General features: G+C 50.3%; 9 protein-coding genes across 9 annotated transcripts; 1 reads left to right on the top strand and 8 right to left on the bottom strand.

The window, feature by feature from the left end:
- Positions 1 to 504: 504 nt before the first annotated feature.
- N7484_002790 (Auxin Efflux Carrier superfamily) lies at positions 505 to 2439 on the bottom strand (the record flags this gene model as incomplete). The annotated part of the gene is made up of 4 exons (XM_057113210.1): positions 505 to 574; positions 626 to 1875; positions 1931 to 2097; positions 2184 to 2439. 4 exons carry the CDS (start codon positions 2437 to 2439, stop codon positions 505 to 507), a joined length of 1743 nt encoding a protein of 580 aa, XP_056973350.1.
- Positions 2440 to 2971: 532 nt separating this feature from the next.
- Positions 2972 to 4591, bottom strand: N7484_002789 (phosphatidylserine decarboxylase 1; the record flags this gene model as incomplete). Its single annotated transcript, XM_057113209.1, has 1 exon — positions 2972 to 4591. One exon carries the CDS (start codon positions 4589 to 4591, stop codon positions 2972 to 2974), a length of 1620 nt encoding a protein of 539 aa, XP_056973349.1.
- Positions 4592 to 5130: 539 nt separating this feature from the next.
- Positions 5131 to 6737, top strand: N7484_002788 (uncharacterized protein; the record flags this gene model as incomplete). Its single annotated transcript, XM_057113208.1, has 2 exons — positions 5131 to 5448; positions 5511 to 6737. 2 exons carry the CDS (start codon positions 5131 to 5133, stop codon positions 6735 to 6737), a joined length of 1545 nt encoding a protein of 514 aa, XP_056973348.1.
- A 720-nt stretch (positions 6738 to 7457) lies between these two features.
- Positions 7458 to 8990, bottom strand: N7484_002787 (uncharacterized protein; the record flags this gene model as incomplete). The annotated part of the gene is made up of 4 exons (XM_057113207.1): positions 7458 to 7625; positions 7678 to 8116; positions 8188 to 8429; positions 8484 to 8990. The coding sequence occupies 4 exons, from the start codon at positions 8988 to 8990 to the stop codon at positions 7458 to 7460; spliced, it is 1356 nt and encodes a 451-aa protein (XP_056973347.1).
- A 516-nt stretch (positions 8991 to 9506) lies between these two features.
- On the bottom strand, positions 9507 to 10756 carry N7484_002786 (uncharacterized protein; the record flags this gene model as incomplete). The annotated part of the gene is made up of 4 exons (XM_057113206.1): positions 9507 to 9582; positions 9636 to 10208; positions 10330 to 10652; positions 10721 to 10756. 4 exons carry the CDS (start codon positions 10754 to 10756, stop codon positions 9507 to 9509), a joined length of 1008 nt encoding a protein of 335 aa, XP_056973346.1.
- Positions 10757 to 11079: 323 nt separating this feature from the next.
- Positions 11080 to 11797, bottom strand: N7484_002785 (40S ribosomal protein uS8; the record flags this gene model as incomplete). The annotated part of the gene is made up of 3 exons (XM_057113205.1): positions 11080 to 11269; positions 11328 to 11397; positions 11665 to 11797. The coding sequence occupies 3 exons, from the start codon at positions 11795 to 11797 to the stop codon at positions 11080 to 11082; spliced, it is 393 nt and encodes a 130-aa protein (XP_056973345.1).
- A 1310-nt stretch (positions 11798 to 13107) lies between these two features.
- N7484_002784 (karyopherin beta) lies at positions 13108 to 16023 on the bottom strand (the record flags this gene model as incomplete). Its single annotated transcript, XM_057113204.1, has 4 exons — positions 15951 to 16023; positions 15791 to 15849; positions 14873 to 15676; positions 13108 to 14811 (listed from the first exon to the last, which is right to left on the bottom strand). The coding sequence occupies exons 1-4, from the start codon at positions 15988 to 15990 to the stop codon at positions 13108 to 13110; spliced, it is 2607 nt and encodes an 868-aa protein (XP_056973344.1). The 5' UTR covers positions 15991 to 16023.
- Positions 16024 to 17422: 1399 nt separating this feature from the next.
- On the bottom strand, positions 17423 to 20100 carry N7484_002783 (uncharacterized protein; the record flags this gene model as incomplete). Its single annotated transcript, XM_057113203.1, has 4 exons — positions 17423 to 17949; positions 18005 to 18815; positions 18869 to 19797; positions 19857 to 20100. 4 exons carry the CDS (start codon positions 20098 to 20100, stop codon positions 17423 to 17425), a joined length of 2511 nt encoding a protein of 836 aa, XP_056973343.1.
- A 391-nt stretch (positions 20101 to 20491) lies between these two features.
- Positions 20492 to 22355, bottom strand: N7484_002782 (uncharacterized protein; the record flags this gene model as incomplete). Its single annotated transcript, XM_057113202.1, has 3 exons — positions 20492 to 22003; positions 22053 to 22257; positions 22324 to 22355. 3 exons carry the CDS (start codon positions 22353 to 22355, stop codon positions 20492 to 20494), a joined length of 1749 nt encoding a protein of 582 aa, XP_056973342.1.
- Between the last annotated feature and the right edge of the window lie 377 nt (positions 22356 to 22732).

Raw genomic sequence — 22732 nt, 5'->3', positions numbered from 1 at the left:
ATAGGTACCGGGTCTCAGTTGTCCGTTACTCTAGGACTTGTGACAATGATATGAACGTTTAGCTTGGCTACTGAATCGATACTTTTCGTACCCTTCCCTTCATAGGCCGTGAGCTCTATCGAACCTGAAGTTTGAGCATCCTGGGCAGGTGCTAAGGTTCATGGAATCGACAATTCCACCCACATTACGCATTAACGGAGCAAGTCAAAGTGAGGAGGCATACAGCCAGAGAATTGGACTCAGTGAAATATGGATAATTATAGATGAGGTTAAAGAATCGTACTGCCATAGGACGGTATGATAACAGAGGGATATTGAAACACGAAACGAAAGAATAAGACAGAGACTGGTAGAGGCACAGTCATGGAAATTTACTTAGAAATGTATGCAACGCCAAGCCCAAAATGCAACCACGAAAAGAGAGTATGTATCATGCAAGCATCATTAGAAAGCAATGAGACCCGCTTCGCTTCAGTTCGTACATATACAACGTGGCAAAGGCATCTATGCAGCGGTAGACCATTCGAGGACTTCCAGTCCACAGATAACCAGAAAGAGTGTAGAGGGAAGAATCCTACACAGGTTAGTTTAATTTCCCATATGTTAGAAAGGGGATAAAACATACCAGACAACATAGCTCTGGAATAAAATCTTCGACATAGCACCCACGTAAACATTATTGATCTGGCAAATCTGCGCCAGCTGCAGTGCCGAAGGTGCACCCGTGAGCAGGAAACAAACGATGATGAAAATAGGATCATCAAGGATACTGATCGGCACGAACTTAGCGAGCAGGGCCAAAAATGGTGCCATTATGAGAGTTGGAAGGAGCATGCGCGCCACTAAAGAGGCGATAATCAATTTCCGCTCTGCTTTGGGATGTTCGATATCTTCAAGCGCTTCTTCTGGGAGCGTGTTCCGGGCCAAGTTTGCTCCTAGTACTACCAAGATAAGCGGGACCGCCACTTGGGCGTTCTGCTCGATGGCGCGAGTAACCGAGTTGCGGACGAAGGTTCCTTCGTCAAAGAAGAGGTGCTGGAGTGCTGGTACGGATGCGATTATTATAGAGACTAGCATGGCCCAGAGAGGAGGGTTCATAAATGACCACAGTCCGCGGGCGAAGCGCTTGGCCCCGCTGCTTGTCGATGAGAGGGTTTTTTGGAGTTTGGTAGGAAGCCAGGCCCATACTGCGTCGGTTTTCTGAGCAAAGAAGCGGCGGGTGTGATGTCCGCGTCGACGGAGAGAACCTTTGCATCGTTGCAGGTAGGTTTGCTTTGTGATATGGGTTTCCCGGGCAGTGGCCTCCACGTCTGGGAAATGGAGAATGTCGCCATCGGTGCTGCGGCGTGGTAGGAATGGTCCAGTAGGTGGAGGACCAATCACAGAGGGCGTGTCGTCAGAATCAGGCTCCTCGTCAGTATTTGAAGCGTGCGAGTGTATCGAGGAGACCTTGCTGTAGGAATACGCGCGAGTTGACACTGGAGTTTGATCACCGGACTCGAATCGACCGCCGTTCGTATGGCTATGGGCATGTTGGAGGTCTTGCGAGCTGCGCGTACGGACCAACGGCTCATCTGGATCTGTCTGAGCTGGGTTATCGGTGTATCGTGCCTGACCTTGTTCAATCGCCGTCTCGCCTGTTTCCTCTCGTTCCTCCTCTTCGAGGTATCGGTCCTTGGGCGCCAATAGCACATGGTAACCCCAGCTCCAGCGGACTAGTTGACCTAGTTGTTGGAAGATAAGAAGATACAAGATGCCCCGCGCCGCAACCTCATCGTCGTTGTCGCCGGGTACGCGGTCCCAGTGGAGACCTTGGAGTGTTGCGGAGAGAGATATCACAAGGGAAATTGGGAGGGAATTGGAGTTTCCGAACACCTATTGGTCACACGATCAGCAAGGGAGCTAGCCAGATAGGACGATCATCACATACCGCCATCGCCGTCACAAAATTGGACTGACGTTTCTTAAACCGACAGCATCGCGTGACCACAAACGCACAGAAGTAAGAGACAGCAGTCTGGACGATAAAGATAACGGGTATGATGGCGAGGTCGGTGATTTTTTCGGCGGTCAATTGTGAGCCTAGTTTAATGAAGACTTGATTGAGGTTAGCAATTGAGCTGTTCCAAGATCGGTGGAGATGTGGCGAAAGACGTTGATAAGGAAAGACAGGTGTCGCATACTCAAACAAGGAGTGAAAAGCATCACATTGAGATTGGCCACGAATTTCTGGGCTTCGGCATCGAACATGCCCTGCCTGGCGACGATGTAGCCTGGTAGAGAGACGCATACTACTTCCAGCACCGCCTCAAAGACAAGCAGAACCAAGTGAAAGAAAGAGGGGTGCTTGGATTGTACGTTGACTCCGATAAGGCTGGCGCCTATTGAGTTCTGCATCAGAGCATTCTGAAATGAGCGAGGAGCTGTAAAGATGGCCATCGAGATGATGAAGGAGATTCCTTATCACCCAAGGATTGAGGGGGATGGGAAGAAGCGAAGAAGGGACAAGGGAAAAACCTGGGACGGGAGCTGTGTCAACCAAGATTCCTTTGTCCTTGCGTCAGGAGCTCCGCCTTGGGGCCTGGCCGAGCTGACCTGTTATTCTCGTGGTACAAAGTACGTACATACAGTGACACGAATCTGGTCTATTTAATCTCTGTTAATTTGCTTTTGCTTTTACTTTTACTTTTGGTTTTGCTTATTCCGAGCAAGTTCCAGCCTTGGGGCTTGACGCAGAAACCGGTGGCGTCAATGCCAGTGGGGCGCAATGATGCAGCAGTTTGCGCTATCAGTAACAAATCAAGGTGGATCAAGTCCGCACGTTTATCTGGTCCGTGCGTTACCGATCATAGGGGAATTATTCAAATCTATGAAAAAGCTACAAAAACAAAATTGGATATAGTACATCGGAAGAACTCCTAGAAACACAGATTGCGGTCGTGCCACACTGAAAACGCAGGGGTGCCTAGCATCATGCCTCACCCACAAACCCCAGCTTTTCGCCAACTTTAATCCGCTGGCCTTTTTCAACACTCCAGGTCCATCCATCACCCTTCTGATCAGATCCTGCATCTACCGAGGGAGAAGAGCCCAGTGGTGCCTCAAAAACAAGAACAACGGTGCTGCCTAATTGGAAGCCACCCATTTCCTCTCCACGCTGCAGGGGATGTCCCCCCAGGGTGCGACTGGCATGACGATAGGTTGCCTCAACGAAGCCAGGATCTTGCTCGCCACGCTTGGCAGCCAATGCTGCTGCCAAGTCCGCGGCGGTATCAGTCAGAAGACTATTGGTGCGCAGTTCCGAGTCGAAGTTGATTTTAATTGAGCCCACGTTGGTTGCACCCACCGGTGTGTAACTGAAGAAACCCCAGCGCCAGCGGCCAAGCAGTGCCACACGTTCATTGAGGGTAAACAAACCGGGGAGATGACGCTGTAGATAGGGAGAGACTGAGTACAGCTCGCCAGCAAAGTGGCGACGGCTTTCCACAACCCACGCAGTGGGGGAGTGGAAGCGATGGTAGTCTCCAGGTGCCAAGTAGATCACGCAATAGAAAAGCGCATGGTTTGCAGCCGTCTTAGGCGAATACCATGGCTTACCATCGCCAAGAGCTAGTTCCTCTTGTACTTGTGCCTCAGATGTGGTTTTGGATGTAGTAGATGCGTCGATTGATGCCCGTCGCTTCGCCGGTGCATCGGCATTACCCGAGAGCAAGGTTGGCACCGTGTAAGAGATCCCGTTTACCAAGGCAAACTCCTCATCTGACTTCATGTTCGCCTCATCTTTTTGGGCTTGCTCAGGGTGGTCGTCGGTAAGTCGTTTGCTGTGGTCGGCGTGAGAAGGTGTAGCTGAACCTAGCAAAGCATCCAAGCTATATGTCATGCCCTTCACCTGTTCCACCTCACCCCGCTCAATCATACCAAACTGCAAAATCCGGCCATCTGACGGGGAGAGAAGGGCGTGTGGGTCGGGGTCGAGCGGGCGCACCCCTGGTTTCAACTTGCGATAAAAGAAGGCTGCCAGGTTTGGGTAAACGTGCAGGTCTGGCTCTGCAACTTCGCTTAGATTAACACCAAAAACCCAAGAATACAGCTTGAAGCCTGGTACTCGGAAGTAATAAGGCAGTTCAATCTCATTAAACCGGCCCCATAGTCGCGACATGGCCTTCAGGGGTAGCGTCGACATAATCTGTACCTGCCAAGAACCTGTTGGAACGACCCGTGGCCGACGAGGAGGCTTGCTCCCATTTTCCCAGTCATCATCTCGTACAGCACGATCGCGGTCACCCCGCTGGGACTTGTAGAAATGTAGCAATCCGAGCAAACCAATCCCGAGACCAACAGGAATCGGGTACCATTCAACCTTGGTGTTTCGCAGTGCAAACCGTAGACGGGACCAGGACCCAGATTTGGGGTTTTCTGAATTATTATTATCTTTGTATTGTCGCCATGATTTGGATGAGAACTGCCTAACAGCGGCTTTTTTGCGGGCAACGGCCCTAAACGAAAGGACCTCCATCGACGCAGCACCCCCAATCACCGGGGTAGAAGGGAAGTGGAGGAAAATAGGGTGGTGCAGAAGGCGCTGGGCCATGCTGAAAGTTAATCCATGAAGATCACGCCTATGTATGGCCGTGTTGGTTGTCCCGAGGCTGATTGGGGGGAAGCAGCTGAATGTTTTCTTTCCACGCTAATTTCATTCACCGCCCAGCATCACCGCCATATATTCTCACCGCCCAGTAAAGTCCGGCACATCGATGTGGTCACTCGTGATGTTGATGTTGATGCTGTTCTGTATTCTAGTAATTCCACACCTTCTCAAACTCGGGGTATCGCCTCGCTCTCCGGACTGCTCTCACTGCACATTATTCTTTCAAGTCAAGTCAATAACCGTACTCGGGGCCCTCGAGATATTAATCCTTCGATACGGGGCTTGTGCTCTCCCGTTATCGCCAGATCTCCGGAAGCTCAGCAATATCAATACTCCAATTGCGGGGTCTTCTCACGTTCGACACGTCGTACCCTATTTCCCTCACTTCAAGTATCCTCGCTACTGCCTCCTTGCGTCACTATTCATCCCATTCCAAACTATGAACGTTTGACCACACGTCTATCCTGGTCGCATTATCTAGCATGGATGTTTCCGGACAGTCTGCAGAGCAATCTGCAGAGCATTCTGTAGATCATTCTGAAGCCAGCCATGCCACTGGTGAAGGAAAAGCCAATCGTGGTGAAGAAGAAGTCAAAGTATATATCTTGAGCCCTTCGTTCCCAGAGAGATTCACGTTCAACCTGACTCTCAACACCACGGTTGCGCGTCTGCGCTTGAAAATCATGCAGACAATCCCTCCACACCTATCGCCCACGGAACAGAGGTTGATTTATAGTGGACGAATTATTCCCCAAGCACCTGATCTTTTGACACTTCGGGATATTTTGGTGCCAAGAGGGGTAAGTTTGGCCTTTTGGTTCCATTTATACCACGTATAGAACCTGACTAGATTCGATTTTAGCGAGACGTGTACACAATCCACCTTATTCTTCCGCCCACATCCATGCCGGTTCTTTCGACAAGTCAAAATACAACATCCTTCCAAGCTCCTGGCGGCGCAGCTCAACCACAGGTGGAGGGCATCCGTCACAGGGCCCTGCCCACGACTCCCTCGCCTAATCAGACTAGACCAGCTCGGGCAACTGCAAACCAACGGGAATTGGATCCAATGCAAGCCGATATCTTTTTTAGGGGTCTTCAAGGACAGGTGGAATTACTTGAAAGGGAGATGGCAGAAGGCATCACACCCTCAATGGAATTATTGTTCCATGTACGCACTCGCATCATGCAAATCACTGAAGGCCGCCCTCTTGAGTCCAACTCGTCTGCGGGGTTATCTCGCTTCGTGTATCCTGAAGAAAGGGATGTGCAACAGCTGCTGGCCCGTGTAATGGAAATCTATCGTCGCATGGACCACTTGCTTCAAGGCCCTGGTGTGAGGCGTGAAACCCGTGATACCACAGTGATCCCATCAACTGAGCCCCATGTCTATCTTGCCACCTCCCCAAATGGCTATCAGGCTCTAGTCATGCAACCAAGAGAAGGAAGAATACCGCCGCCTTCTGAACATCGTCCTCCTATAGGGGCGCAGCCTCAGCCTCAGCCCCATCAGCCTAACAACGGACGTCACGCTATAATGAACCAACAGCGACAGCAGAATGGACCAGCCAACGTTGGTGCATTTGGAAGTTACTTTCGTCGTGTTTGGCTCTTTGTTAGACTCTACTTTTTCATTTATATGATTAGTGAGTCTGGCACCTGGACCCGCATTCTCTTTGTGACCTTGGCTGTATTGGTAGCTGTGTTCTCGGACTCGCAGCTTCCACAGCTCCTCTATGGGGCGATTGTCGCCCCAATGCTACGTCACCTAGAGGCACTTGCCCATATGGGGGGCCCTGCTGAACAACCTGCACGGGCTGCGGTCGATGGTTTCTGGGAATACTTTTGGCGTGCTGAGCGGGCGGTTGTTCTGCTGCTAGCTAGCCTTATTCCAGGAATTGGAGAAAGACAAGTCCGGGCCCGGAACGCAGCTGAAGCCGAGGCTGAAAGATTGCGGCTAAATGCAGCAGCAGCTGAGGCTGAAATGGCGCGGGTAAATGAGGAGGGGGAGAGAGCGAGAGAGCGTGGTGAGCATATAAGCGAGGAAACAGGTCAGGTTAGGCATGAGAATGAACGTGAGCTTCCGTAAGCTCTAATGTGATTAGATTTACCTCGGTAGTCCGTTGGGAAGTGAATATAACAAATGTCTATAATTCTGTTAGAGCTCGACTATCTGCACCATTGTAGATAAGATACTGGGCCCTTCATTCAATCCCCATACTGCTTCACCTCTTTAGCCCTTTCCCTATGGCTTTCTCTCAAGATGGTCTGACTTGATCCGGTATCTTTGTTCTCACTTCATGAGTGTTTGTTACTGTTATTTTTATGGTCCATCTGGTGCCATACCATATTAGCTCACGCGCTGTGAACCTCCTCGATCGAAAGACGGGAAACACTAACAAGAAGCTCTGAAGACTGGTCACGTCTCAAATGTTACTTCCTTGCTATACTTCGCCCATTTCTGTGACGGTGGCTCTGCGAGTAATTGTTCAGGGTTATTACGATGCCATTGGAAGAGCACAGCCGGGTAAGACTCAAGTACTTTACTAGCGTTGTGTGCACGGGACTGGGACCAAAAGTTGCCCCTGTGACAATCAGATTTTTCTTTTTAGCGATATTTGCGGGCTATACTGAGCGTGCTAATGTGTTCTTGGCGAAAAAACATACATTCTCCTATGAATTTGTAATTTTGAAAGCGAAATTGAGATAGTCTATGAATCTCAGCCAGTTCCTACCACTTAATTGAAGTGTTTGGATGCATTTCAATCGTCAGTATTCAATAACAACAGCAGCGCTACCAACTTCCTACTCACACCGTCTTTTTCAACCTGTGATCAACCTTGATGCGCGCTATACCTGCTAAAACAGTTGCAGCCGTGGCCATCGAACCAGCATAGAAAATAGCCGGTCGATAAGCGCCCACACCACCGGATTCTCCCCCCGAAGCATTCAGAATATAACCAGCAATAGGAGCACCCTGGAACACAGATATTAGACAAAGGTCCCATTCAATTGATTTAATAACTTACCATCAGATACCCGCCAAGCCACCCGCTAACAATCATTCCAACCGCAACAGACACTCTGGCCGACCCAAACACATTGCCAACAACAGTCGGCATGGTTGAGAAGAACCCGCCATTTGCAGAACCATTAATGACCACGAAGGCGACCAATGGTCCAATGGAGTTGGAAACGGGCCATAACACGAACAGGCTCAGGGCACTGAGCAGCAATGAGATGAAGAGAGTGTTCATAGCACCCAACTTGTCGCACGCGAAGCCACAGGATAGACGCCCGATTGCAGAAGAGAAATTGAAGGCTGCAACAAGACCTGCGCCGGCGCTGGAGGGGAGGCCGAGGGAATTTGTGTAGAGGGGAAGGAAAAAAGCCGGGACGAAGAGCGGAAATGTGCCGATTGCGCCTGTGAGCCAAAGGGTTGTGAAACGAATATCACGGAACAGACTCCTAGTACAGGCATCAGTATAGGCTCTAGTTCGCATTGGCTTCAAAAAAAAAGGTATAAGAGCAGGACTTACCATTCCACCATCTTTGCAGGCCGGATCGGAGCCCGCTCCTGAATCAAGTACGCAGCTGGCAATCCCGTAGCAAGAATCATGATTCCCAGAATCCTGAAAGTCCATGCAATCCCGACATTGTCTAGTAGCGCATTCAGAATAAAGCTGATGACTGTACCACCAAGACCACCGCCAGCATAAACGATTCCATTGGCGATACCACGTTTGGCTTTGAAGTATTGCGCCGGTGTGACAGATACGACCTGTACAATTAGCAAACATTCGCCCTTTAGACATAAAAAAGAAAAAAATCTCACCATAAAACACAGACTAGTCCCAAGACCACCAACGAAACCCCAAGTCATAAATAATCCGACAACACTATGCGTGGCAAAGCCGGACAAAATACTCCCAAGACCCAACAGGAAGATGCCCGTAAGCGCCGTAATTCGCGCCCCAATCTTGCTTATGAGTGTCGCATTAGGCACAGCTAGCAAAGAGATACAAGCAGGACACAATGAGCCCACGAACGCAAGCGTCGAAGATGAATATCCCATTTCATCTACTAACGCTGCTTGCATCACACCCCATGTATAAGATACGCCGACAAACCACCATGTAACGACTGCGCAGGCGGAAATGAGGACCCAGCCGTAGCCACCGTCGGGGACTTGGGAATCTGCTAAGAGGGATTGCTGCATTACCTCATCGGGTTCGAGGACGGGGTCTTGGACGTGGACATTTCGTTGGCGTTCTTCGGGGCTAGGTCCGAGGTTTGGGAGCTCAATTGCTGTACTCGGGAGGGTGTGTGTTGATGTTGCCATTTTGGAGCTTCTCTGTTTTGCGCTTTCACTGGTGGTGAAGGGTGCCAGAACCTGAGGTCTGGGGCCGATAAGCTGAAGGATGTAGTCAATTGGTTTTGGCGTGCACTTGGACTTTTCGTTCGTGTAAAGGACCAATTGCAGTGCTCTGTGCCGATAGCTGCAGAATTTAAACGGCTTATCAGCTTTGAAATCAGATTTCAATTCCGATTTGCCTCGTTTTCCGCATCTAGAGCATAAGTAGCCTCCAAAGTCTATTTCAGCCCCACTTAGCGGTTACCCTCGGACATGTCATTGAAGGGCGCACACTAAGTCGACTTGATGGAGTTTCAGCACATTGACATAGTGGGTCACTCTTTACGCAGACCGCCTCAAAGTCACAAGTAGTGGTTAAGCTGTGAGATTTTTTAGAAATGATGCTCAGATATAAAGTGTATGGTATACTGTTCAGGCGACCCCAAGCTGAAGTGTCTATGAATTCAAGACGAAGAACAATTATATCTATGCTGAAAGTAATGTTCAAAGCTTCGTCGCGGGCGGCTCCGAAACTGGTGCCATAGGACCAGTATCAAAAGACTCCTCACCATTAAAGTGCCTGTTTCAAAGATCAGCATAAAAACACACAAAAGGAAAAAAAGAGGTACTCACCATCCACGCTCAGCACCACCACTCAAAAAGCTACAATCTCCATTCTTCAAACAATCCCATCCACCGCCAACGCCACAACCCATCCACTCGGGAACACCTTGAGCACGCAAAAGCTCCGTCCCTTCAGCTAGATCATCCGGAGAATTCCTGTATTCTGCGCTGCTCCCAGGTGCGTAAGTACCACGCCTCCGGAACGTACTCAGTCCCGACGTGAACACAAAAAAGTCCTCCTCTGATGGGTCTTCTGGCATTCGACCTGTCAATACACGGCCCATCGCGATAAGCGGTGCAGCATGCGAGCAGATCAGCACTGATTTACTGGTCCGTTGCTCGGGTGGCGTATCTGCTTCTAGGGCAGTGATCTCGGCGTCCAGACCCGCGATTATACCTTCCAAAGCCGTTGCGAGACGGTTGTGGAGCTGGAGGATTGTCTCTCCACGTCGAGAAGGGTGGAGGGTAGGTGTGTAGTTGTTTAAAGGGTTTGACGCAACGATGGATGGGAAGTGCTGCTGCATTGTTTCGGGGGTAGGATGGGGTGGATGTTCGAAGAAGGTTGTCGGGCCGAACCATTCTCTGTCGTATAGTGTTAGCTATTGTCTTGGGTAGTCTTATCTGGGGCTCGCAGCTTTATCCAATGCTCCAGCACGAGGTGTGAAATGGGATTTTTTAGATTGGTATGAGGGGCTTAACATACCCAATTCCATTCTCAATTCGGACATCAAAGTTTGAGTCGGGGTCAATACTTGTTACGCCTGTCTCACGGCCTGCATCTGGCTTGTTTTGCTTCTTCAGTTCTTCGACGGAAGGTCGGATGGTCTGCAAACAACGATAAAACGGGCTAGAATAGACTCGAAAGGGCTTCGGGTGAAACTCTGGGTTGCCGATGTGCGCAGCCAGTTCATGAGATTGTTGTATACCGTACGATGTCAACGCTGGGTCTGCAGGATTCCCTGTTGGCGTGGGAAATTGGGACTTGTAGGTTCCGGTGCGGAGATCGATTGTCCAGTTGAGACGATGCTAGTATTGCATTAGCTTGGTGATTGTTGGCTCAAAGAGTGAGGGAAGGTTTTTGTGACAATACATACCCCATGGCGAGTAAGATATATCGTTTCAAGCGGCATAATGGGCACAGATCAAGTGAAACATTCAGGTGGATGGTATCTCTCACTTTGTTGCGGGGAAGTATATCAGGGGCAGAAAGCGGGCGGTGGGAATGAGCCTCGGTCCGGCAAACTCTACGTGAAATTACTTCAGATTCTTTAAGGGCGCACGAATTATAATAAGGTTGACCGGAAGCGTCTAGCATTGGGAAGCCATGTAATCTGAAACAATCACGGGTATTCTCCGCTACTTAATATTACATTTCCAGGGTCCAGCCCAAGTGGCAGTGATTCCAGTCAAAATAACTTTTGTTTTTTGAGATTCGTTTCTAAAACGACTCCATCTAGTAGAAGAAACCGAGGAGCTTGCCAGCAACGTGCTTGCGGCGAGCCTCCTCGTGGTCCATGATACCAGCGGAGGTGGTCAGGACGACGTAACCGAACTGACGGGAGGGAAGGAGCTGGGTAGCCCACTTCTCCATGTCACGGAGCTGGACGGGGTAGCGGGGGTTGATGACACCACACTTGTTGAGACTAAGCAGAACATTAGAATGATGAAGCAAAAAACGGAAAAAGTGTTGTGAAAACTTACCGGCCGTTCAGCTGGATGACAATCTTGCCGGAGCGGTGGTCATCGACCTCCTCGAACTCGCCAATGTAGCCTGAAAACAAATGTCAGCATGTTGCGATGATTTAAAAGTAACCAAATACTGAAAAACACTTTGGAAACGTGTAAGATCAACGCGTCAATCTATCGGACACTTAAAAGGCAAACGTCGTGGGATGATTGAAACAATCCGCCTAGTTATCAGTCCGACTATCCTCCGCCAACACCGTAGTACATGAAGACGAGATAGGAGAAAAATTCTTTCAAAAGATAACAAGTTTCCAGAGTGTTTTTCAGTAATAGCGACATTATGCCAACGTACCGTGCTTCTGCATGACAGTGAGGAACTTGACGATGACCTTGGAGGAAGGACGGATGAGGACCTGGCGCTTGCCAGCCTTCTCGGCGTTGTTCATGGCGTTAAGCGCATCGTTGAGGACGGAAGTCTTGACCATTTTGGCGGTATTGGAATCGAGATTCTCAAATCGATCGAGGGGATAAGATAAGAGGTATCTAGTTCAACCGAAGAGACGGTCAAGTCAGCCATCAACTAGTCGTCAAGCGTAAAGAGTGCCCCTTCCTTGTGAAAAAGGAGTTCTTCAGCCTGTGCCGGATGGGGGATGCGTATCATCTTGCACCCCTATATTTCAGACTCATGAAATTTCGGTCATGAGAAGGAAGAGAAAGGCAGAATGATTGCTCCCCCAGACTAGCTGTAAGGCTGGTGAGAAACGAGGGCGTGAAGAGCGTACATACCTCGAGTGACTGGTCCGTCGGGTGTTGGCGTGTCAAAGACTGAAAAGTTCGAAGATTGGAAGGTTGGGTTACTGACTGTGTGGGTCGGTAGGGTTAGGCCCACTTGTGCCCTTATCTGCGGAAAATTTGTTCTGGGAATCACGTGATGATAAGCATAAGGGGTGTTTGTGCCTCAGGCAACCAGTTGTGTATGTTCATTTTAGGTTTCCTGATTCTCTATAGAGAACAATGCAAGTTTACCAAATCCAAAGTTCCATGCTGTTTGTAAAGCACAGGTGAAAGCCGCGAGACTTATCAATGGCACCAAAGTTAAATGTTCATACAAGGTGTGGAAGGTTGGTGCAACAGCTGGGCATGGGCGTTTGGGAGAAAGGCCGGAATATACGGAGACAGTTGTCAAAAAGAACAGCTTTTTCATGAAACAACTCTTTTTCTCAGAGGGGTAGACATGTGTCAAGGGGGTACATCAATTGGGGATACATGAATGGGGGTGAGGGGAGGATACATGAGGTCTTGGGCTACATGAGGGGCAATGCTATAAAATGCAAAGGGGTCTTGTCTAATTAAAAAGCAACATAGGAGGGGCAGGACAAGAAATGAATAAGGGGGTTTGTATCACAAAGAGGCAAACACGGGCATGAGGGGGAAGGATAGAGGGGATCGTTCGAAGGCGTCATCAAGGGCACTGGGCGTCGACAAAGCATTGCCGGGTGTTGTGGGAGATGTACTGAGAGGAAAATCTCGGGGCATGGAATCTGGCAAAAGGGAAGATGGGGAATTGAACACAAATAACAGGAATTTGTGTCGCCTGCAAGCAAATAGACAAAACCTCACCGTCCCATTGGCAGTCCAGGTTGCGCTGGACTTGGGTGGTCTGGACTAAAACCGAACCTACGGCATAGCCCATAACCATTCCGCCAGGCATTCGTTCCTGTGACTTGAGTCTTTTTGGAACGAAGCAGCGACGTGGTTCGCTCATTCACCAATGGGATCAAAGCGTAAAACGGATTTAAGCCATACCAGTGCCTAGGTTGATTTGGCGCTTGACCTGCTCACGGGTCCAGCGAGCAGTCTCAATGGTACGCGGGCTGTATTGACGGGTAGCACGTGTCTCACGAACAAGGGCAGTGACCCAGTCGTTGCGGTAGTAGGCAGCGAGTTCGCCGTTGGGGAATGCATCAGCAAGGTCACCAAGAACACCCATGGAAGAGCGCATCAAGCCCTCACTGCGGTCACCCTCCTGGGAGATAATGTGGAGCAACCCAAAGATAGAGTCGACGTACTGCTGGAGCTGGGTGATCTGGGGGCTGCCCTTGTAGGAGAGAAGAATACCACCCCAGGCATCCATGATACCCTCGCGCAGGGAGACAATGTACTCCACCATATCATATGGGAGGTCAGAACTAGTAGTGACCGAAGAGGCCTGCTGAAGAACACCAGCAACAACGCTCAGGTAGGTGTCAAAGGCAGTGCCGATGGCCTGAGCAATGTCACCAAAGGTTTCCAAGATAGCCGGCTTAAGCTGGTTGGTGGAAGTGCGGAGGATGTTAAGCAGGAGGTTCATGAAGGTGTCACAGTAAGGCTGGACCTTCTCGTTCAGGGCACGCGCAATGTCACTAACAAGACCGATGGCCATGGCGCACAGACCAGGCTCTTCCTGATTGCTCAGAGCATTGTACAGGAAGGGAGAGAAGGACTCCATGTACTTGATGAAGTCGTCCTCCAGAGCGCTGGCCATGGAGCCCACTGTGGCGAAGATAACGTCGGGGACACTTGACTTAGGACCAACGGTAGACAGAACCTGCAGCAGGACTTGCATGATACGGTCAGCCTGGGGCTTGATGTCAACCTCGAATCGTTGAACGATGGCCAGAATAACACTGATCAAGCTAGTCTGCATCTCCTCCAAGAGCATACGGTCCTCGGGGCTAACAACCTGCTGCTGCATAGGAATGGTCTGCTCGAGACGCTGAATGATCACGCCCGAGAGAGTAGCAACCATGCCGAGGCTGTCGTGAGCAGAGTTCATAACGAACGAGTTCAAAACCTCGTAACCAGCGGTACGGAGCTGGTTATCGGCATCCTGGCGCTCAGTCACTGTCAACAGAGACTTGATGCTATCCTCGAAGTGCTTGGAAAGAGGGTTGGTCTGGGAACCACCATCGCCGGCAAAGCGATCGGCGACGTTCATAAGAGCCCAGCAGCAGGAGCTGGCAATCTTAGGGCTACTGGCAAGGCCATTGAAGAGGCAAGAGATCAGGGGCTGCAAGTGGACATCCGGGTCCAGAACCTCGGGGCAGCACTCGCAAACGCGGCCCAGGGCATAGGCAGTAGAATCGCGAACCACAACAGAGCTGTCCTCCATCATGCCCAGAAGAACGGGAAGAGCCTGCTTGATCAAAGGCTCCAGCACAGTGGGCTCAGGGCCATCCATGATACCACCAAAGGCAGCCACAGCAGCATCCCGGCGGTGCCAGTCCTCGTTGCGGATATTCTCCTCAACGAAGGCCACAACGGGCTGAATGATTTCGCCCTGGATGCACTGAGCGTAAAGCTGCAAAGCCTGATAAGCAGCACGCGAAACGTTGTACTCATCATCAGTAGCATCCTCATCCTGACGGCACATGGTCTGCAATAAGACGGGAACAACCTCGCGGGTGGCCACACGGGCGAAGCCAAAGAAGGGACGGGTCTCGGTACCTTCCTGCTGAGCCTGAACATACGCATTAGTCGGGACGTTCGAAAATTGACTGACATCGGATCGCTCTACATACCTCGGCATTATCGTCCTCAATGGACAGCTCCTCCTCACAAACAGTGCACCAGAACTCAATGGCGAGCTTAGACACCTCTTCCTCCTCACTCTTCATACCCATGATGCTGAGGCCAAATAGAGCCTTCTCCATGTAGAAGCGCATCTTCTCGTAGTATGCACCCATAATGCGGTTCAAGCAGCCAAATGCAGCAGCCTGAACACGGACCTCCTCGGCCTGGGTGGCCTCGCAGACCACCTGCATAATGTAGTTCCGCTCACCCTCATTGTCCATGTTAGAGCGCACGAAATCGACGGCGTCACTAAGAGCGGCGATAGCAGCATAACGAACGTCCATGTTCGGCTCCTCGCGCCGAGCACCCTGAACAACGGCGGTCAGAATGGCATTAGAGTGTGAAGTCAGGCTCTGACGAAGATCGGAGTCTTGAGACTCGCAAATGAAACCAATGGTGGCCAGGGAGGACTGCTTCAGGCTGTCGGATCCGCTTGCGACGTTTTGGACGAGGATATTCATAAGATCGGGCCACTCATTGCGGGGCAACTCGATGGCGGCAATAGAAACGATCAGCTGGGCGGCGGCATTTCCCACTCGGGTGTCGGATGCCAATGTCTTAATTGCGAGCTCCTTAACCTGTGCCTTGGTCTCGGTGGGAATTTGCTGGATCCATCGCTGTTGCACCTCACGCAGCTTGGCTGCATCTCTGTAGGTGAAAGCGTTCTTCAGGGCGATACCGGCAGAAACACGGATGTGGGAAGGGGTGTTGTCGTTGGCGAGTTCCTGACCCAGGGTGACAAGGTAGGCAGCCTAGAAACAAGGAGAACAGCAAATGTTAGCGGGCAGGTGGTTCTCGGAGTTGGCAGGATCTCATCACTATCCTCCCAGTTGTTGGGGCTATAAGGAGAAATAGGGATCACATACGAAGTCGACCTCCGCGGCATGAGCGAGCTGCTGCTCAGCGTTGGAACGTGCCGCCGCATCTGGTGAAAGACGGTCAGGTTAGCGAGAGGCTCTTAAAGGCCATAAATTTTCGAAAATTCCCGGGTTATGGAATGGGAGATGAGGGAAGTAGCCCACATACCAGGCGACAAGGTGCTTTCTAACACCTGGCGAGCATCCATGGTGGATGGTAGTTTAGAGGAGGGAGATGTGGGGGGGAAGAGAGAAAGAGAAAAAAAGGGAAAAAGCTGAAAGGCAAGAATTAAGAGACTTTTGATGCGCAAAAGTCAAAGAGGATCACCAGCACACAAGTCACAGTCCACCAAAAAGCGTGGGTGCGTGATGGAAGGAGAGGAAGAGGGTTGGTAGGTGTTGGGAAGGGACGGGGTGTTTTTGTGGATATGACGAGGCATGCACCAGGTCTTTCCGCGATGAGACACAGAGAGGAATGGCGCCTTCAACACACACCGATAGTACAGGAAAATGTGGGGGGATTAGGCAAAAACTCCGGGAATTAAAAGGTCGGAGTTTGAAGCAGTATTTTCTCGAGAGATAGAATAATCTGGACGACGAGAAAGGCAGAATGAGGGATGAGGTCCATCGGGGGAGACGACCGCTGATTGGTCAGTCAGCGGAGACGGTTCCAATCACGTGGTGTGTGCCTGAGGCAGTCAAGTTTGTCTTTTTTTTTGGTACTTTTTTCCATTCATTTGTTGGACAAATAAGCATATCTATCTTAATCTCCTGGTTCTAAGCTATTTTAATCTTGTCCAGAGTAAGATCACTTGAAATGCCCTTTTCTTCTTATCTAAACCATTATTCGATGTGACTGTCGTGGTGGGTTATTCTCCTTTTTTTTTTTTTGTTATGGAGCCTTTGCCCCTCCATGGGAATTCTGCTTGTTTTGGTTTTCCTTCTTGAAGAAGCACCCACAGTCCATCGTGTGGCCCCAGCGACCGACCCGTTTAGCCCTGGCACACACACAAGGCGCGAACTATTTTTTCTAGTGGGGAAAATCCTCACTTGGTGCCTGACTAGTGGATGTGTCAGGAAAAATTGTGGACAACGTTTCTAGAATGGTCTACAGAAAAGGTAAGGGGTAAAGATAGTCGAAGCAGATCACCATACTAGGGAGCACTATGCGGTACCTCTAGAGCTATGGGCAGTATGTCGTCATATATATATGCATTAGGAATCAGACTATGTACTATGATATATATGTGCACTTATGACGCCTAGGATGTGCCCTGCACCAATCGGAGACCAGCTAATCCAAATATATATCCGAGCCCGGGTACCAACATCCAACCACAGTAAGATTAGCAGGTGCTACCCCAACCTTTGAAGAGAAACAAGGGCTAGCCCCGCAATACAGTACTTGCACATGCCAGCTCTGGAGAATCGAGATTAGCTAGGTGCTTTATCCCGGCACTGCCCATGTAGTAACACTTCCAGCCCTGGAACCAAGGTTGCTCCAAGATCACATGGACCAATGGACATTTGAGTAGAATCGGGAAACCAGACGACCTGGGCATGCAATTGATAATAATTTTGAACGCCTACCGAAGTATAATGATGCCCAGCCCATGCGACTTGAATCCTTTGAATATAAGATCACTCCTCAACTTCATCCTCCCCTTCTAACTCCTCTTCATCTTCCTCATCATCCATAGCAGCATCCAAATCTAAAACATCATATCGCATAGCATCCCCATACAAAACACAAACCGCCCTCCTCCCCTTCCGTCCATTAACATCAATCCTAATAGGCTTCGCCTTCAAACCCGACGTCGCAAATACATGTCTCACCATCCCAGCCTCGGACAACGCAGATATGCTGAGCAATGTAGCCGACACGCTAGGCTTCGCATCAGAGGGATGTGGATCACACTCCACATATTCAACCACACTTGATGGTTGGTTAGGTTTGGCGGATGAGGATTGCGCGGAGCGTGGTTGAAAGGGGAGGTTTAGGAGGTAGGAGTGGCCTTGGTCGCTAGCCCACAGGATCATTAAAGTGTCATCGGCGACGAATTGGAGTTGTTTTATTTCTCCTTCTTGGAGGTCAAGGGCGGCGATGGAGGTGCTCCGAGTGTAACTGACGCCGTTGCTTGAGTCTAAGATGACACGGTAGAAGTAGACTGTGGCATGGTATGTCAGTACATAGCATCATAGAGATAAGAGTGAATAACATACCTAGAGACTTGGATGTTGTAGACCGGGCCGTGAGATAAATGGAACAGGGTCGTCCCTCTTCGCCGTCCTCGTGGCAGATCTTTACGTCTAGAATGCCTCGATCACAATCTGCATGGAGGGTGAGGGGTGACCGGTGTAAAATGCCCCTCCGCTGGGTTAATGCGATCTCTGCGAAGACTTTGTCAAACTGAATGCCCAGTCGTTTTGTCAAGTCATTCAATTTGGGTGCATCGACGGCCGAGCCATCGCCACCTTCGGCTTGAACTTGGCGCTGTTGCGCGAGTAGGGATTTGAAAGTATCATAGAACGACCGATCGTGGTCGCCAGGAAGCCATTTATCGGTGGCAGGGGTAGGTAGTTGAGGAACACCGATCATAGGGAGTTGACGGATGAAATTTCGAAGAACACTCTTGCGGAGCGCACCCGTGATGTATTTCACTGTTGGTGGAACGTCAAACAAGTCTCTTTTTTCAAGGAGCTCTTCTGATGTCTGGGACAAGGGTTCAGCATTTAAAATAAGAATTTCGTGTCGAAGCCACCGTGAAAATGCGTTGAACTGATCCAGCTCTGCATTGGCGTTGTTGAGAATACAATGCGCTAAGAGGTGTAGACAATCCAAGGTCTCGACAATCGCGTTGAGTTTAGGGGTATCTAAACCGAGTACATCGCTGAGCTTGGGGAATTTTGATAATCCCATGAGTCGACTCAGGAGAACCTGACTCCGATCCAACGCCGGAAGAAGGCATTCATGGATTAGTCGACGAATACTCTCGTATCCACCCGAAACAGCCTTTTCCCATCTCTTGTGTCCCTGTAGCAAACCGTCAGAAAGTCTGTTATCGAAAGATTAAAGGGGGTGCATACCCGCTCTCCGACGATATCCACCAAAAACTCCCTCATCGGCTCGAAGCAGTGACCGGTAACCACAAGATGATAGATGGCAGTGACGAAATCGCATTGGCACTTCTCTTGCAGATCTTCATTGACACTGCGCAAGAAGCGCGCCGGAAGCTCCTGTGCATTCTTCCACTCCAGCTCAATCTGCCGCTGCACAGAACCAATATACCGAAGCAGATTGTGAAGCTGAGTTGTCTTAGACGCAAGCAGAGACAGGTACCGACCAGACTTGGTAATGAACCGGAGATCCAGAGTGACAAGATCAAGAGGTGCACCAGACGATCCGGACGCCAACAAGGCATGTGTCGAGCTCAAGGGATGCGACGCATGACGGAGAATCCTCCGCGACTCGGCCACACCCACGGTCTCACCAACAGGAAGCGAGCCAATCTCAAAACAGTCAAAAATTCTTAAATGAACACTCCCATCATCGAACCCGATGAATAGCACATCAACCGAGTCGCTAGCATCCTTCGCCGCCGAGTGAAACATGGCATCAATCGACGCCCTTGAACTGAACAGATCATCCTCAGCCCCAGTCGCAGGCAGCGTACTCAACTTCGGCAGCGAGCTCTCAATATCCAGTAAAGCGAGTTCCCGCGGTAAATCAGCTTTAAGCATTGCAGCCGCCTTAGAGGGGTGTACACCCGGAGCTAGCAAATCCTCAACACCAACCTGACCCGCCGAGTCAAGCAGATATTTCTGCGCAGCTTTGCTATCGGTAAAATTAACTCCCCAGCCTAGACATGTCACTTTGGGAGAAACTGGTTTTGCCTCTGGATTTGAAGCTTCCTCGTTTGCATCCTTGTACACGCTGTAATGATGCACTGTTTTCCCGCTATATGCGCTGATGATACGTAGGGATCCATCCCCACATGCGACAGCGAGCAAGCGACCTAGGGAACATAGTTTAGAATATTGATATTTGTTCCGTCGAATGGATTACGATACTCACCATTCCCCTTCCACGCTACCGCTCTCACTTCCCCGTCTTCCTCATCCTCGCCCAGGTACGGATCACCACCGAATGAGCCCCCAAAAACCCGTTGCCCGTTCAGTCGGAAAACGCGCAGTTCTTCGTCCTCGGTCGCTAGTGCGATCAGGTCCATTGTTGGACAGTAGGCCAGGGTGTTGGGTTTACATTTCGCCGGGAGGGATTTCTCCCCCACCGGCGTGAGCTGGGGGCCTTCTTCTGCCATAATTGTGATATGAAATATGAGTGCGATGGAACTCGCTCAGCCCATTCTGTTTCTAGCGTTGAGGAGGTTGCTGGAGTTCCTGAGGATTTGGGACTGGGGATTTGCTGAAGTTGTTGATCGCGGTGGAGCGTTTCTTGGCGCGTTGGATCAATGTTTGTGGGCGGGTGTTGTTGCTGGAACGCAGAACTGCCTGGTTTACGAGTAGGTCAATGAATACACGATTCTTCAATTAAATCCACTGCATAATGGGAGAATTTTATTTTGTTCATAGATTTCTTGTTCATTGAGTTTATTCACCGCACGATTTTGTGCTACTATTTCTATATATCGATTTTGTTATGTATATGTCCCTGGTGACCAGCACCGGGGATTGCAGGTTGATTAACATAACTCAAAAAGGTTCGCCATCCATCTCAGCCTGGATCATGTTCTTCAGGTAACTGAGTTCATCCATCATCTCCTGCATGGTCGCTTTGCCACGGAACGAGGAGGCATCACTACGCCGGGAAAACGTCCCAGAGTCGCGTCGGTCGCTTTCTGACAAAAGAATTGGAGATCCTTCGCGACTCTGCGCAAGGGAAAGCGCTTGCATGGATTCCAGTGCACTGAATAGCGCAGCATGGCGCTTGGGATTGCTTTCCACTTCGTCCATTTGGTCGATTCCGAGACCAGAGCCGGAGAGGTGGGGTGATGATATAGTGAGCTGGGGCAGCCATGGGGGGATGTCGCCCGATGCGGAGTTGGGGGATGAGGGCTTGGAATGTACAGTAAGGTGGGGCGTGTTTGGATCGGTATTGGTTGCAGCGTCATTTGATGTGAGATCGGGAGTTTTCCACTCCTCAGGGGCTTGGGACTCGTGGGTCTCGATGGGGAATGTCGAGGAAGTCGAGATCGTCGTCTCGGGGGAGGTGTCCTCGGCGTCCTCCGTGTCGGTGCTCCATTCCGAGAATCGGCTGTGCTCGGCCACGAAGCGGGAGTTTGTGAAGTCATCCGCAGTCATACTGGAGAAATGGCTATGCAACACTGCTGCATCTAATGCCTTGTCGCGTTCGTCGATCGCACGCACGGCTTCATCCATTACGGAAGAAGGCGTATTTGGGAGCGAAGGCAGTCTCTTCTCACTGACATCCGGTCCGGTGGGGGTCATGTCGTCAGAGCCGCTCCTGACATGCATCGTTCGCGCACCATCAGCTGACCCAGAGCCAGAGTCAGATGCAGCAGCCTTGTAAGTGCCAGGCTTGCGATGCTGAGGACGAGTCTCCACGGTGAGAAGATTCCGAGCTTGGGACGCGTTTCCTGCCTTTGCCTTGAGTGCACGGCGGGTCTGAATGCTCGACTGAGCAGAATTATCGGAATGGCTGGTCGACGGAGACACTGCGCCAGAGTCGACACAAATACCAGGGATATTGCGACGTTCATTAATAGGGGCCTTTTGTCGCAGACTTTCGTTGAACGCCTGCGCTCTCGGGGAAGGCCCTGGTCGCTTTTGAGTCAAAGCATGGCGAAGACCAAGACCTCGCGGGGGAGACGCGGAACGTCCCTCTTTCGACTTCTCATTCCTCCTGGTGGCACTGTTCGGCTGAGATGCACTCCGATGAAGGAAGCTCCCGCTAGGTGAGAGGCTGGGGGGATTTGAAGATTGATTGGGATTTGGGATAGAAGTTTGAAGACGGGCCAGATTTGGCTTTGGTGGCTTGCGCGGGTTCATATACTTGTCTTCGGGGTTCATTGTGCGGTAGTCTTCCTTCTGCGAGCTGCTACTGGCAGAGCGACTATGGGAGTGACTGTCCGGCAGGATAATAGGCACGTTCAGAACGTTGAGAGGCTGACCCGGCAGGAGAGGACATTTAGTAGTGACGGGCTCAGCCTGGCTATATGACTCCACATCTTCATTCAACAAATACTATCATATGTTAGTTTCTTATCTTAAATGTGCAGGGCTTACAACTCACGTAGTACCAATATGTGGCTCCCATCTTCAGTCCGCCCGTGCGCCATTGGTTCTTGTCAGGCCCGTCCCCCATGATATCAGTGAAGGTATGACATCCTTTCCAATGACCGGGTCCCGCACGCCTGTCCCTTTCCATCGCATACGATTTCGAGAAATTGTCCCATGATCCGAGCAACTTCACTGACCGCACTTCAGAATTGGTAGTCCTAAACCAGGTCAGTATTGTGTCCCAAATGTCCAGAATGGAGGAAAAAAAGGAACTAAAAACTCACAATAGAAAAGTCATCAGGGTAGTCGATCTCATCGCAATGCAACACTCGCTGAAAAGAAAGAATCAATGGGCCAGCAGATGCACCCAAAAATAAAATGCCAGAGACACAATGAAAATGCAAGCGAATGTGATAAGAAAAGAGTGAGTCAAAAAGAAAGAAAGGGCAGGACAACACTAGTATACAGCAAGGCAATGCAATGCAAATGCAAAAGAATGAATGAAAGATATGTAGAAAGGAAAGAACCCCGAGCCCAATGCAAGGAATATAAAGGTGACAAGGAGGCCGGTCCAGCCCGGACAGTAAACAAATAGTTTCTATAATTACCTCCCCTGGAGGTCAACGGTACCTGTTTCAGACAATGACAGGTCTATTAATGGCGGCGTTGGAGAAGCGTTTCAGTGGAGTAGAA

The sequence above is a fragment of the Penicillium longicatenatum genome, assembly GCF_028827895.1.
Source record: "Penicillium longicatenatum strain IBT 33135 chromosome Unknown contig_2_segment0_segment0, whole genome shotgun sequence".
Lineage (NCBI taxonomy): Eukaryota > Fungi > Ascomycota > Eurotiomycetes > Eurotiales > Aspergillaceae > Penicillium > Penicillium longicatenatum.
Note: the sequence above shows the minus strand (reverse complement) of the source record. Positions and strands in the feature narration are given on the sequence as shown.